Genomic DNA, 16,820 nt, shown 5'->3' on the forward strand with positions numbered 1-16,820 from the left:
AACAATCTTAATAGACCTTGGAAAAGGATCATTTAATAGCTGCATCACCAATCAGATGCTGCTTTGTATCATAATAATGCCTTCAAGTGAAAGATAGAAAACTTTCATGTTAAATAAACTACGACTTCTAAATGAGTCTTTTATTTAAAGCAACTCTCATTCCAATTAGATAACCCAGTCTAGACATGACAGGATATAGGAACAAGCAGACTTTTTACTGAAACACACACATTATATATATATATATATATATATATATATATATATATATATAAGATATATATATATATATATTATATATAGTATATATATAGTCACCTTATCACCTTAGTTTTGTTATAAACCCCTAGCCACCTATACAAGTTTCCTGTTACATTTGACAATAATCTTTCACTTACTGTGCGCTTATTAAGCGACTATGAGGACCCTCTGCATGTGCCTGCACTGGTTATACGAACAGCAGGATGTTGATGAAGGTGCAGATATTACAAAAAAATAATAATACTTTTAACCAATATCAGTTGTAGAAAAATTACCAATGGCAATTAAAATGAAAGATTAAAAATAAGTCATCAGTTTACTTAAAAAAAACAACTCACAAAATGTTATTTAAAAGAAATGCAAAGCATCCATAAAACGCAATGACTGTAATTCAGGACATTGAACACTTGTGTTTCTACAACCACAGCTTTCAAGTGTGGCTCAAGTGAGGCTGCTTAAATAATTCAAAAAAAGAAAGCTGGGCGATAGTGGACTAGAAAGAAAAAATAATACATGCAAACCACAAGTAGTATTCTTTAAGGGCTTTTGAAATCGTAGGTAGAAATACATTCTCCATAATGAAAACGTTATCATTCATTCTTAATTGAAACTGAAAATACACAGGTGCAGTACTACTAAAAGGAAACTGAAAAATCACAGGTATGAAGAAGAACCTGGAACCACTAGCATTTGTTTTCAAAGCTTACATATTGTCATACAGCTTTTTCAAAATTCTAATGCAATTTAGCAAACCTCAGTGAATCAGGTTTCGAATACATGGTTCTTTATCCGACAGTAAGATACATTTAGGACACTTTCTAAACACTTGCAGTAGAGAACTAAATGACCTTTAAAATGACAATAATATCTGGTTCTGAAGACATCAATCTTGATTTTTAGTGCAGTCAAAGGGCTTCCACCATTGGGCAAACTGCAGGACTTTCTTCCGCTGGTCGTCAAAATTCTCTCGGAAGGGTTTTCTCCAACATCTTGGTTCCAGGTCAAGCATACCACCAATTATTTCCTACCAAAGACAAGAAGAAGAAAAAATCCCCCAAAACAAGGAGCAATATAATACATCTGTGGTTAACTCACAGTCTGCTTAAATGCTCAGAGAAATAGTCAAAAAAAAATATACAGGTTGATTCCTAAACATTTTCTCCGGGACACAACACCTTTGGCAGAATATGTCGGTCTTTAATCCTGAAAATGCTTCCAAATTGTGCTACAGTGGTGGATTTTAACCAAGATTTGTAACTAGTATATCATCTACATATAAACTGGTCACACTGATTTTATCATTTTCGATATTGACCTCCCTTATGTGAGATTTATTTCTGCAGGTGGCAGCACTCGCTCTTATGAGGAAGCCACCACTACATAACCAGGGTATAAAAAACACCTCCAGTGGAGGGGAAAAAAACTGTTGCACATTTTGTGCAACATGGGGTCTCACACGGTAAAAGAAGCCATGGAAGAGTGGCACAGAGACTACAAGATATATTTTCCAGCAGGCAATCATAAGCACTTAGAAGCACTAGACAAAGTGCACTGAACTAAAGGGGAGGTTAGATCAGAAGGGAATTAAAGTCATTTTGTTCAATCAGCTGTGCTTTGGTGTGTAGGGTTTTGAGTATTTTGAATATCCCTCTTAATGCAACTTTTACTGTCATCTATTATGGTCCAATTAATCTTTTATTGGACAGCTCATGTTTTTGTCAATCCAAGCTTATTTCTAGCTAAACTGGATCAAATACACCAAATAACATACAGAAAATCTGAGGAAAAACCAACGCTTATTTTGTCTTTGTTCCTATCATTTCAAACTTTAGCTGCATTGTTAAGTGAACAGTAGTTTCCGGCAGAGGTCAAATGTGCAAGCGACTTGACATTGCTACATGGATCTTTATTTGTTTTTTTCTTTTTCCTTTAGCTGTGGCACTTAGCACTGATATGATGAGCCGCCTGATGTTTTTAAATGCCAATGTGTTTGTGTATATATATATATATATATATATATATATATATATATATATATATATATATATATATATATAGACTTCAAAAGGGAATGAGACAGTTAATTTACTAACTTGTATTACTGTACTAAGAATCAAACAATATAGTTTCTCTGTACAAATCCATGTTTTTTACAGGTCATCTGAGCTCTCCCATTGTCATGTCTGTAGGCAATTCTTTCACAACGGTCACAGTTGTAACTGTTGTTTTAGTCATGAATACCTTGCCGAAGTAATGAGGGAACTTGTGCTCGTTTTCAATCACATGAGCGTAGCCTCCTTGAAGCCCGAAATCCACAGAGAAATAGGGAAGTCCTTTAGGAACCTGAAAGAAAGAAAACATTGCATGCAGTCACAATACGTCTCTGTATCCACCAAAAACCAGTCAGTCCATTCTCAGTTAAGAAAAGCCTCACTCCTTGCACTCCTTGTAACTGTTTTTCAAAAGAAAGCAGAATGTCAATAAGGCCAATGTGTGTCTCTTACTCCTATGTAGGCAGTTTAATTTGTGGCTATGCAACTAAACTGCAAAATCAGGACAATTGTGTAATATATAGATGCACTTTTTGTAAATTAAAAGTATCAGCTTTTTAGTACCTACTGATAATAATGTCAGGTTCGCAGTTGATTTAATAAAGAGCTCACTGTACATGTGCTAGAGTAGCGGTGCTGTGGAAATGCAATCTGGTATTAAAGCAATGGAGAACACCCCTTGACTTCTACATCGTTATCACTACTTACTGTTGCTACTTGCAGTGTATCAAGTACTCCTCCAAATATATTTTTTAAATAAATTACCCTTGTTTTGATATTCCACAAAGCCTGGATCGTTTATCACCAGCGATGCAATTTTGCATGACTAATTCCTCAGTTGACTTAATGATGCAGGACCATGGTTGGCATATTGTTATCATCTTAAAAAGAAAGCTGCAGAATGCTGCAAAGAGTGAAAAGGCTTCATAAAGTAAGGGGTGTATGCCAGTGCATTAAGCCTTTTGTCTTCAGTCAAGGGTGCCCAATCACAGTCCTGGAGGGCCATTCCACTCCAGGTTTAACAGGTAACATTATATCATTAACTACTTTGGGGTCTGGATGCAGGTTTAAATGGTTCATGTAGATTTTAAGCGTGACCTTTACCTCCATTACTGCATATGCCTGTTCCCAAGAGCATCTTGGGATTGGCCTAAACCAAATTTAGACTGGACAACAGGGGAATAGGGTTTTCTTTTTCTTTTTTCTTTAGTTTTGTTTAGTTGGGATAGGCAACTAAAAAAAAAGTCTAAATCCACCCCTTGCAAACAAAAGAGTTGCCTTTAATCTGTCAACACAGAGTAATACAAAAGGAAAGGTACATTTGTCTCACTACCGATACCTGCCACTGGCAATCCACATTAAGACGGGCTGCAAAGAGGAAACCTTAATCTGTGTTTTAAGAAAATCACAGGTTCTGCATTACCTCTAGGTAATTCATAGTGACTGCAAACTTATTTACATTATCAGGCATGAGTTGAACCAACAGCACTGCAGAATGTGCATATTACAAACAGGCTGTAGTTTGGTTCAGAATTTTGAAACTTTAGATCTGCATCATAAAGTCAACCTCTACTCCTGGTGTGCAGGGTTATACATGCTTATGACTATCCCTTAGCATTCTGCAAATGACAGGTTCTCCTTTCCTAACCCATAACATGCTCTTGCTGAAATGTATGCATGTTAAAATCGTACATCCAATGGTCGAACCTACTTCTAGTTTCAACCATAAAGTATATCGGATTGCACAGTGTTAAATCATCCTTCAAAGCCATTGCTTGAAATCACACATGCACACTTTGCAGACCAAAAAGCAAGAACATATGCAGAGGTAAACTGTATATGGCCTTCACCCTTGGGAATCTCTCATTTTTTAATGCGAGTTAATAAAAAAAGTGCTCCTGTGCAAGCACTGTCAGTCACTGCTGTAGATAAATCTAACAGATCATTCTTTCAGACAGGATCAAAATTAATGTCACTAAGCAGCCCTCTCAAGACTGACACCATCAATTGTCTCTTGGTTGTAAAAACCTCCCTGCTATAAATCGTAGAATCTATCCAGTAAGGCTTATTTTTTAGTAGGAAATACAGAGAAAACATAATATATAGTCCCAAAGACATTCTCAGTCTCAGACATTCCCCGTGTTGGGTATTGCTGAAATAATTACTCACAGCTACACATTTCTGAGTTGCCAATTGTTAAGGTTTAATATGTCACCAATAATTGCTCTCTGAATAACAATGTTTCAAATAGATAAGGTTCTACTGCAATTACCTGTCAACATGAGGAAAATATGTAATTGCACTGTGTATATTACACAGAATTACTCATTGATATCAAACTCAGAGCAAGACTTTTTCATGTCCCTTACCACTACTAAATCTAGTGTCTGCCATTATTCTGATAAAGATGATGTAACGTTATATTTTTATGGAACAGCAGAAACACATTTCATAATTATAAACACAACAGTTGAATTAACTGCCCCACTTCTCTTGGGATTCCAATTCTGAATATCCTACTGAGATATGCTGAGTATACAAAGTATATCCTGAGATAAACCTAATGTCAAATATTAATAACATCAACAATAACTTTAATTAAAAGATTAAACACTTTGCAGCACCTTTTTCATCAATAAAATTGACTCTTTAAAAACACTTTCATAACTGCTACAGCTTTGGGACTGGTTGTGTGTAACTCAGGTAGTCATCCAAATTAGTTTATTACCTTGAACACTAAACCAGTCCTAGCGATAACTTAATTAAAAATATCCTAATGACAGTTATTAACATTTTGATCACTATTATTATCACTGCTATAACTAATATAATTAGACCCACGTGCCCCTTGGAGGCAGATTAATAAAACCAGAGCTCACACAGTTCACTGACTAGGCCAGGGTAATTCCATTGCACCTCCAAGTCAGAAAACCAACTTCATTTAAAAGGCATATACATTCTGTGTATGAAGAGCAATATGTCACTCAGTTCTCAGGTATGTAAATCGCTATTCTGGTACCCTAACTTTGTACTTGTTTGAGTGATTTTATGTAAGACTAATTACAAAATGGTGCCAAGCACAGTGATGAATTCTAAAAGCTTAGGCTATAGAGAAAGTCTCAGGCTTCTAAACGTTTCAGTAAGCACACTGTGCAGGTACAATTATGCCACTTACAGCCCTGCGCACGTCCCTCGAAGAAAGGTCAATCAGCTTCTTATTCATAGCCCACTCTTCATCAGATTCCATTATAGCTTTCTGCAAAGGGAACATATTGGAATATAAAACAGACATGCTTGCATTAACGCAGGATTTAACAGTGTGGATTTGAAAGGGCTTTTCCAATCCATTTTATGCTGTTATATAAAAAGCAATGACAGCTGCTTGGGCAGGTATACAGTATACCAAGTCACACACCTTAAATGCTGTAACAGACAGATAATAATGTAAATTAAAAATGACAAATCAATGTATTAATACCTGGAACAGAGGAAACATGCTCTACAGCATTAGATTGGGTCACTAGTCACCCTCTAAAGGTGGAGAGACAAAGACTGGCTTTTGTTAGTTTTGATTTAGAGAGGTTAAAGCAATCCATGATATATATATATATATATTATATATATATATATATATATATATATATATATATATATATATATATATATATATATATATATATATATATATATATATATATATATATATATATATATATATACACACACACACACACACACACACACACACACAGTAGCATGTTGCAAAAATACAAGGGTTTATTTGAGCTAGCTTTTTATTATATATTCTATACACTGTAATATGACTGATCAATGATGTGTTATATTTCAGGGTTTCAATCATATTTGACCACTTGTTTTAAAGTGTTGATCTACAGACAATCCATGCGTTGTTAGCTCAGCCCAAAACAGAATTTGTTTTCTAAACAGCCTGCAATCATGGCGCAGATCACTGACTTGTGGTTTACATTGTGAAAATCACAAGCAAATACCTGATTACTTATTCAATGATTGTCGAAAACCATTTATTTATGTATACATGTATTTGTACAGTCCAGGATAGACCCTTGACATGGAACATCTCCTTTACAATGGTGTCCCAAAAGTGTGTAGTCTTGTAAAGGACTTATCCCTCTATATATGCAACAGGTGTTCCCAGCAATGCTTTGGTTATGTTAAATATTTGTGCACTGGGTACAGTACCTTGAAATAGATTGGAGCCATGTCCCCCACTTCCCTCGGCAGAGGAATGCACTCGTAGACCATGTGGTGTCGCTTCTTTGGGTTCATGTGTGTCTCCAGGAACACACAGTCTTGCCCTTGATCTTCAAACATCTTCACCAAGGCTCTCCGGAACATCTGCCGCACACAACAAAAACAGAAGCAACACACCGATATTACCCGTGAGATACTTCACATTGTGTTTCACTAGACACCTAGCCTCCAGCTAGGGACACAACCGTTTTAATTATCTGTGTAATGCCAGCTGCATTGGGTATTACTGTTTAAACACTGGAGTGTCTGTTCTAAAACAACAAGGTAACAATGCAGGTTTAAATACAAATACAATTATTTATTTTAATACTAAGTGGTTCTATTTTTACTGATACAAAAGCTTATCAAAAAGCCTTGATCCCCTAGAAAATACTGTTAATAGCAATTTGGATACATTTATTCGCTAGGAACAACTGTACATTCTTCTTGATAATCTAAGTCATTATCAAAAGTATTGTGTTTATAAATATGTATTAAAAGATGTAAAGACATTTGCCTATGCAATAGTTAATTTTTGTATTTCTAAAAATACAAGTATCGGATAGAGTTTCTTTAGCATGTCAATTCACAGTTTAAGGCTGTGTTCACACCGAGTCCATTTAGAGAGTTTGGTCTGCACTCAGTACGGTTCGGTATGAAGCGTGAACAGCAAAGTTCACTTGGGAAGCTAACTGTACAGAGTCCACCTCAATGTTAACAACTGCTGGACTAACCTAGCTAGGAAGTAAACATTTTGCGCTTTAGTTCATATTCTGAGGAAACAAGTACAGCCAATAACAAAAAAAAAGTCTCGGGGAACTACATTAGGGTTACCAGACATCCCAGGAAAATTTAGATTATCACAGTTTTCAGCCTTCATTTTTTGTCCCGGTTGGAAACAGTAAAATTGTTAATTGTCCCAATTTTGCTATTGTATAAAACTGTGTCAGCATGCTCACCAAGTTAATATCACAGTATTATATTAGGTTATGTGTTCACGCCAATAAAACCTTATGGATTATATATTAAATCATTCTGATTATGTGTATATCATATGTTAACATGCTGATCTAGCCTTTTTAATTCTGTCTTTGTACATTTAACATGTGTTGACTAGATGACAATATAAAGAAAATAATGAGTTATGATCTCCAATACATTCACCCAATGTTACATTTTTTAATTATTATTGTGTTATTTTATATACTGTTATTTTTTCTAATGGCTTCAGAGTTGCTACGGCGTCAGTGAATTGCAAAAAAAAAGTCCCAGTTTTTCACTGTGGAAATCTGGTAATCCTAAACTACATGGACAGTGTGAGAAACTGAAGCTCTGATAGAAAATTTGCACAGACACCAAAATCCAAGCCGAACTGGACAAAACACACAAAAATATTCAAATGCATTCAGTCTTTTATTAAATTACTTTGTTCAATGCCGACATTAGGAGAACCGTGCAGAATTGCGTGAACTGCATTCTCTTACTGTAGGCATTCAAGAAATATATTCATTAAACATTCAAGAAATGTACAGCTGTAACGAGCTCCCCCAGTGCCCTCTTCCACAGCAATCTGTAACAATCTAAAACATAAGAGATCAAAAACCAGAGCAACACATCAACAGCTGCCATCTTTCAATATGCCTTGCAGGATATTAGAAACATCTGGTTCACACACCATATCAACAAACCGAGTGCACTGGAAAACTGCATTGTGAACACAAACTAACCCCTAATACAAACTGAAAAAGACCACAAAAAAAAAAAATCTTTAACTCGTACCCAAACAAACTCGGTCCCTTTGCTCGCAGAAGTGTGAACAGCAAGCACACTGATACATTGTTTCAAACAAAACAAACTAGATCGAGTTTAGTTGAAACGGACCCAGTGTGAATGCAGCCTAATAAACAACGAGAAGACAAATCTATCACTTCGGGGGGGAAATGTTTAGTTTTAATTACTTATTTTTTGCAAGGACAATTGCTATATATATATATATATATATATATATATATATATATATATATATATATATATATATATATATATAGAGAGAGAGAGAGAGAGAGAGAGAGAGAGAGAGAGACACACACACACACACATTAATGGTTTTGCATTATGCACTTTCAAAAGTTATAGCCAATGCCATGTAATCCTTCAACAAATATGTATTAATTATGGAATCACACTGCTAAATTAGCTACTCGGATTAGCATGCAATAAAAGGTTAATTAAAGCAACAAGGTTACATTTTGACATTGGTTGTCTTCTTTGAACAACTACACTGTTAGCTCGTCCAATTAGCAAGCTGCAATGGAAAGTGGGTGTTGTAGTGTTGCACTGACCTAAATTTCTTTTTGATTTGAACTTCTGATGAACTTTGCTGCTCAATAAAAACAATACATTTTATCCAATACATATTACCAGTGACAATAATGTTTACACCTCAACCAACATTCATGTCTATTGAAATACGACAGCTTCCCACTACCTAACAAAAGCATCGATTTCTTCAACAAGTAGACCATTAGCTTTAACAGGATGGAAGGGAGTTTGTCCAGTGTTATACTGACTTGGGTTTCTTGCCAGATGTCCTCGTCCAGTGATGTTGCAGAAGTGTGGTGGTGCACTGGTGCTATCAAACAGTGACCCTCTGCCAGTGACTTGCAGTTCGGCAGACACAGGTACACCTGGAAGGGGTTAAAAGAGAAAGTTGTACAGTTAGGATGCAAATGCAATCTCATACTCTCATCTTGGACTAGGAATAGAAATAATGCATTGGCTTGTTTGAAGATAAATGATCCAATTTTTCTCAAAGGGCCTCAATTACGTTCCTATCCATGAATGGACAGTGACAAGTCTCCAGAGTGCTATTCAAACCAAAACTTCAGGACCAATGGAAAGGGAATAGGTGGTCTTCTCACTGCAAATTCTCATAACCATGATGTATAGCTACGACAAACACTGTATTCATTTCACCAGCACAGCATTATATTATTAGCATACAAGTAAAGAAAGAAAAAGCCATTTAAAGAAAATAATAAATATTCTTACAAAAAATTATCATATTCCCTGGCTACCTGTAAACTTCAGGATTATTTTCAAAACTCCCCTGCTCACCTACAATGCCCTTCATCACACAGGTCCCGAGTACCTCCTCAACCTGCTGACTCGCTATGTCCCTGCTCGCAAGCTGAGGTCCTTCGACTCTGGCCTGCTTGTCATCCCCAAGCAAAAGTGCACCACACTTGGAGAATGCTCGTTTAGCTTCATGGCTCCGACTCTTTGGAACTCTCTCCCATTGGTGCGTGATGCTTCTACCGCTGCACGCTTTAAATCAACTCTCAAGACCCACCTGTTGTCTCTTGTTTTCCATGCTCTTTAAGCCTGATATCTGCTATAAGCTGCTGTGTTGCTGCTACTATTACATGTATTATGCTACTCTATTGTATTATGCATTTCTCTGTATTTAAAGTATTATGGATTTTCTTGTTGTTACTGCATCTTGAAAGGCGCTATATAAAAAGACAGATTGATTGATTGAAGAAAAGTCACTCTTAATAGCAAAAAATTTAGCCTATCAAACATTTTCTTAATATTAATAATCAGAAGCAAACTGAACTTTAATATCAAAATAGAGGGCTATAAAAACCCAAATTTAAATGAAAGAGTTTCATAACCAATTTTTCCAAATCACCTAATTAGCATGTTTATCTCCTCCAGTAGATTCCAGGAGATGAAGCTAAATGAGAAAAAAAAGTACTGTATCTTCCAAATCTTGCCTTTAAGAAGTTTTAGACGGATCACAGTCTAGGGTTATTAAAAATAAATATTAAGCAAAAAAAAATCAATCTGACCTGCCATACAGAATTCATAAGCTGGAGGGAGAAATAAATAAATAAATAAATAAATAAAAACCCATACTAAGATTATACTGGGGTCTTTTTCAGATCTTCTGAAATGGGCTGTCTCTATTTTTAGCGGTTTCAGATAATGTCAAACAGCACGCAAGCATAAAAATGTTGCTTTCATCTCTGACTCGCATGATCTCAATTGCACTTATCATAGTTCAGTTTCTACCAAGCAATCCTTTAAGTAGCAGGGGTCTATGAAATACCCCTTTTTATATCAGCAGCCCCAGTCCACTTGCAGCACCACAATCATTTTCTCCATCAAAAGAAACTAGTTACGCGGATCTCCTACTACTTGGGGAAATAAAGCTATAAAAGGAAAACATGTATTGCATTTTCAGTTGCTGCATTACAGCATAGCATCTGACAACCACACAGACCCTCTTGTGTTTGTGAACAGAAAACAGATGTGTCAGGTAGCTTGTCAAAACAGTTCTGTAATCTAAATGGGGGGGGGGGGGGGGGGGGGGAGACCATAAAATAGAAAGAATACTGATAAATCATAACTCACAAAGAAACGTCTTCTAGAAATTCTTTAGGTTATGTTTAAATACACAAATTAGAAAATAAATACACAAATAAACACAATAACTACCTCATTAACTCAAATTAAAGGTCACACTTTGACAAATGAAGGTTCTAATTTGTGGGGAGCCACTTGGATTCAAAGGCAATTTGGATTCTGGGTTTCTCAGTTAGGGGACCAATTTGTGCAATGTCAGTTATCCTGGTGCGTTTGCAAGAGAGCTGCTGTACACAGCAAAGCACACTACAATAATTATCTTCATACGGTACCAATATATTAAAATGGATATGCAGCGAACTTCATGCAAGCTTTTAAAAGAAAATCTTCTTTTGCTGAAGAAAAGGGAAACCGTGCAGCACAGCGTGAATTTGGGGCGTCTGAGATGGAGACGCAATTGAAAGGTTATATTTTGCTTGCAAACGTTACAAAGTCACATTGGCCAAATGAAACAAAAGAGGGCAATAAAACGTACTGAAGTGTATTGTACATATTTTCTTTTCTCATTCATAATATAGTTGGATACTTACATTGATGCTTTAATGTATGATAATACAGAGTTCCATGCAGGCACATAGAAATTAAAAGGTAATTTAACCATTAATTATTGCGCTTTTGTGACTTGTATTCAGGGTGCTCATTTATTTTGTGGGCTTTGAATTTGGGGGTGACTTAAATTTGAGTAAATAGTGTAATTAATAATATTAGCAGTACAGGATCTTGAGATAAACTGTAAATATCTGAAATTTGCCATGACAGACCTCATTGCTGTCACCTCATGGGATATCTGCAGTGTATGAGGTGACAGAATTGCAATCAGGATTGACTGACATACTGTTCTGAACTCATGTGGTTGGGTGGTCAGGTGATGATGCAATTGTGGGGCATTTTATGGTATATTAAATAAAATGTAACATATGCCCACGTACAGTATAAATGATCAGAATCCCAAATGTTTAGTTTGTTAAATTGTAATAAAATTGGTTTGTAAAACGGGACTACAATCCATTTTGCATAAAAAGTTAACAAACGTGGCTTTTAGTGAATTACCAAGCCATGCCGTTGTTACTGTTGAGACACAGGGATCCTTCAAGAGCCAACTAGATGAAGAACAATCAGCTACTACTGTAGACACAGACAAGCTTTGATGGGAAAAATCACTTCACAGAAAAATAACTTTTATGGTTTTACAGTATGTATAGTATGAAGACAAGTCCATGCCTTGCAAGTACCAATGTGTGTTACCTTTGTGCCAATAGCGATGATGAGATGTTTGGGCAGTTCTGGGTTATCAAAGCAGAAGTGGCATTTCTCCATGCGTCCTGCCAGCCGTCTGTGCTCCTGAATGGCTTTCTGTCTTTGTCTCTCCTCCTCTTGCCCACAACGCTCCTTCTTGGCGGCGCTGGAGACAAACATGTCATCCAGGGTAAAGTTATCTCCATCTGTCTTCCCCATGAGCTGTGAACACAGCAAGCAGATACTCGAGTACAAGCTTTCAGAATCTTGCCCAATGCCTGTTCTTGATGCAGAATCTTGTACTCAAAGCTGTAGCTAAATATTTATTTTTCCACACAGCAAAGTGAATTGAACCACATAAAACTAAGCAACTGCAATCACTGAAAACACACCTCTAGCCACCTAGCTCGGAAGCAGGAAAACATGCATTTGAAATCTGTATAGAACAAGGATAGTAACTAAAGACAGAGTAAACAAAAGCTCAGTGTTATAGTTAATCATTCACAACGGTATTTATTTTAATAAGCGGTTGAGTAGTTGATCAGTACGGTGGCTCATTAGTGACATGATCTCCAGTAATGAAACTAACAAAATCTAAGAAAATCTCCAAAACATTAAAAGAATAACTCAAAGTGTAGGCTACTGTCTCTATACAGAAGATATTTTTAAAAAGTCGCATGACCTCAATCCGGCAGCCATATTAGGTCAGAGGTCAAAGTCGTGGTCAGGTTTATATAAAGAAATCTAAGTAACTACCTACAACATTTTCTGAGATACAAGGCTTTGTTGAATCCCACATGATGTAGTAATGCCAACAGATTTTGCCCGAAGTTTCCACAATACTGAGAAAACAAGATTTTCAGGTGAAAGGGTTTACGAGATATTAGCAGTGGGAAATTTGTAAACTCATACACGCTTCCATCAGAAGGATTCTTATTTACTTCCAAATGTAATTTATGCTTATGAACAGCATATTCATGACATCATCTTGAACTGGCCTGCAGTTACTGTACATATAAAAGACATCAACGCTGAACAGAAGGGGTAATGGCTGTCGCTTTAATTTGGCGTTGCCATGGAAACACTGACGTATTTGGAGTTTATTAATAATGCTTCCCTTAAGGAATGTTATTCTACAGCATAACAGCAACCTGCCCACTCAGACTGCAGATAACATTCAAAAGATATAGTAAATGTAAATTGATACAAAACGCACCTATTGATTGCCTAAAATAGCTTTAGTATTGTACTTTAGCATTTTCATAAAATAGCTTAAGTTGTCTCTGATGTGTATCTAACGCTTGTCCAAGTCTCATTTCCCTTCCATGCTCAAGAAATTCTGCAGCCACAACACTGAGGAACTATAGAATTATGTAACCCCCTCCTTTGTACTTCACCAGTGAAAAACAAACTTAAATACGCCTAAATAAACAAATCAATGACAGAAGTGAACATACAGCAGTGTACAAACAATCTGATCTGAATTTAGACAGCACAGTACATTAAATCAGTAAACTCCAATGTTGTCTCGTCCTTTTCATAGATGAAAATGTGATTGTAAAATTGTGTCTTTAGTCTGGTTTTAAAAGCTGCAACAGTTGGTGCTTCCCTTATAAAACTAGGCAGATCATTCCTGTATTTTTAATATTTTTTTTAATTTTAGGAATAGTAAGCAATCCAGCATCCTGGGTTTGGAGTGTCCATCTAGGATCATTTGGGATTAAAAGATATTTTAAATAAGACTGAGCCAACCTATTTAAGGCTTTATTAAAGTTATAAGCAGGACCTTAAATCAACCCTGAACAGTACAGGAAGCCAGTGTAGGGCTGCTGACACAGGCATAATGTGATTTTCTGTTGTTTTTGTTAAAACCCTGGCAGCAGCATTTTGCACAAGCTGTAAATGGAATAAAACATATATTGGAATACCAGAAAGCAGGGCACTGCAGTAATCAATTGTAGATGTTATGAAACCATGCATCACTCTCCTGCCATCTTGTACTGAAAGAGAACATCTTATTTTAACGATATTACCAAGGTGAAGAAAAGAAAAAGAAAGATCTGGGTCAAAGATTACACCCACATTTCTCATTTCAGCCATCAGTGCAAAAGGAAAGATGTCTTCTATAGAATCGCATATTAGTTTTGTTTAGCTGATTTTTTGATCCCAGCAACATTACCTCTGTTTTATCGGAGTTTAACCATAAAACTTTTTGACATCCACTGCTTAATATTAGCAAAACACGTAGTCAGAATATTTGCAGATGTGGAGTCACTCTGTTTCAGAGATATATTCTGTTTTTCGGGTTTTATTAATTGTATTTTTCGGTGCTTATTTTTAGCTACTTTCGAGTTTTATGTAAATCGTTTTTTTCGGGTAATGAATGTTTTCGGTTACTTTTCAAAGTGCTTCAGCGTTTTTTTTTCCTTTCTGTCAAATATGTATAGTAGTAACTCGATAGTATTTGCACACTTAAGTTGTACCTTCTTTCCTTTGAGGTCTCCCACAACAAAATCCCTAAGGTAACGGGCACATTCTTCTGGGTTTTTTGTGTGTAGGCATTTTGTACATTTCGCCACAATTCTGTTTTAAATCCTGCGTATCTTAACTGTGATACAGCTTTAAATCCCACTAACAAGCTTCTGTCTTTTAATCTCGTTTAAAATCTTGAAAGCGGAATCTCCAATAGAAATGTAGGAATGTGCTGTCATTCAGTAGTTGGGGAGGGTTTAAAGTATTCAGAACGAATCAATGATAGATACAAGTAAGGAAGGCGGGATATTGAATAGCAGCATTTGTAAATGTATTTATTATTACATTTATTTTTAATTATTTTTATGTTAAAAGGGTAAAGTCAACGTGAACAGATTAACCATTTCCACAGTTTTTCCGGTGTTTATTGGATATCCACTGATTTCATTATTTCTGTATCGGGGGTGTTTTATCGGTTAGATATAGTTAAGTACCATCAGCACAGCAATGAAAATGCAAGATGCAGAACCCTGCGGGACACCACATGTAACTTCAGAAAAAAAAAAGAATCTTCCCCAATTCTAGCATATTGTAACCTATTTGAAAGATAAGATTTAAACCAAGACAGGACACTACCTGACAATCTTCAAGATTCTCAAGACGTTCAAGCAAAATTGATCAATAGTGTCAAACGCTGCACTTAACCCTAGAAGAATAAGGACTAGCTCATATCTGAAGATAATATTATTTATTTATTACTTAGCAGACCTTATCCTGGTCAACTTACAACTGTTACAAAATATCACAGTACAAAGTATCGCCTTGCAAAATATCACATTTCAGAACATCACATTACAGACAACAGCAGTTGTAAAGTACAATAAAATCAGTAGCAAAAGAGCAAATTCAAATACTAGTGCATCATTTACCACTCTGACAAGAGCAGTTTCACTACTATGACCCAGGAGGAAACCGGACTGAAATGTCTCATATCTATTTTGTGCTGCAAGGAATGTATTAAGTTGGCTTGCTGTTACTCTCTCCTAAACTTTGGATAGAAAGGGTTGATTGGAAATAGGCTTAAACTTGTTAAGCACTTTTGGATCTACAGCAGGTTTTTTAAGCAATAGTTTCACCACAGCGACCTGAAATGATTTTGGCACAATACCAGATGAACGGGAACTGTTAGTAATATTTAAAACAGGTTGTATTGATCCGAAAGAATATTTCTTTAAAAAGTTTAGTGGGAAAAGGGTCCATGCACATGTAGCGGATTTTGTCTTAATAACTACGTCAGCTAATTTTGCCTGGTTAATCAAGGAAAAAGATACAAAGGTTTGGTCTGATGTTGCAGGACCCAAAGAAGTAGCTTTGTCAATGTTGTAAGATGACATCTCTAAATTGAATGTACCATCTGAAATCTGATTTCTTATATCAATGATTTTCTTGTTGAAGTGATTCATAAAAGCATCAGTTCTTGCTGGTAATATGGTATATATCCAGGGCACCTTCTGCTTGTTTGTTAGTTTAACTATTGTTTCAAAATGAAATCGAGGATTATCTTTATGTGTTTCTATAAAGGGCTAAGTAGTAGGCTGATCTAGCCGAGGACAGTGCAGCCTTATAATTCACTATATATATATATATATATATATATATATATATATATATATATATATATATATATATATATATATATATATATATACACACACACACATACTATCTTTCCAGGTGAGATACAAGACCTGTAGTTTGGTGTTTTTCCACTTACATTAAACTTTACGACCTGTTTGTTTAAGTATACGTGTTGTATCATTAAACCACAGTGATTTTTTACTTTTTTTTTTTTTTTTTTTTTTTGACAGGTGCAACCATATCTAAGATATTACTACGGGCGGTACTGTAATTATCTATCAACACTGATTAAGCAGGATCGGAGATGGACAATACTTCCACGAATTTATCAGTGGTGGTTAAATTGAGAGATTGAGTTTTTATACAGTGTGGCGGCAGTTTTATTGGACTTGGTATTAATTATTGAAGAATAATAGCAGAATGATCTGAAACTTAAGATCAATGACAGACATGTTCTGG

At 35.8% G+C, this 16,820-nt stretch overlaps 1 protein-coding gene across 1 annotated transcript in view; it reads right to left on the bottom strand.

The window, feature by feature from the left end:
- Positions 1 to 328: 328 nt before the first annotated feature.
- The window catches only part of cwf19l2 (CWF19 like cell cycle control factor 2), a 47,246-nt gene continuing 30,754 nt past the window's right edge, over positions 329 to 16,820 (bottom strand). The window contains exons 13-18 of the mRNA XM_041232800.1: positions 12,261 to 12,473; positions 9,155 to 9,271; positions 6,534 to 6,689; positions 5,488 to 5,568; positions 2,503 to 2,604; positions 329 to 1,285 (exon numbers count right to left, since the gene is read on the bottom strand). Of these exons, the coding sequence (XP_041088734.1) occupies positions 1,145 to 1,285; positions 2,503 to 2,604; positions 5,488 to 5,568; positions 6,534 to 6,689; positions 9,155 to 9,271; positions 12,261 to 12,473 (810 nt within the window). The 3' untranslated portion in view covers positions 329 to 1,144. The remainder of the gene's footprint in view (positions 1,286 to 2,502; positions 2,605 to 5,487; positions 5,569 to 6,533; positions 6,690 to 9,154; positions 9,272 to 12,260; positions 12,474 to 16,820) is intronic.

Source organism: Polyodon spathula, chromosome 30 (assembly GCF_017654505.1).
Source record: "Polyodon spathula isolate WHYD16114869_AA chromosome 30, ASM1765450v1, whole genome shotgun sequence".
In the NCBI taxonomy this organism is placed as follows: domain Eukaryota; kingdom Metazoa; phylum Chordata; class Actinopteri; order Acipenseriformes; family Polyodontidae; genus Polyodon; species Polyodon spathula.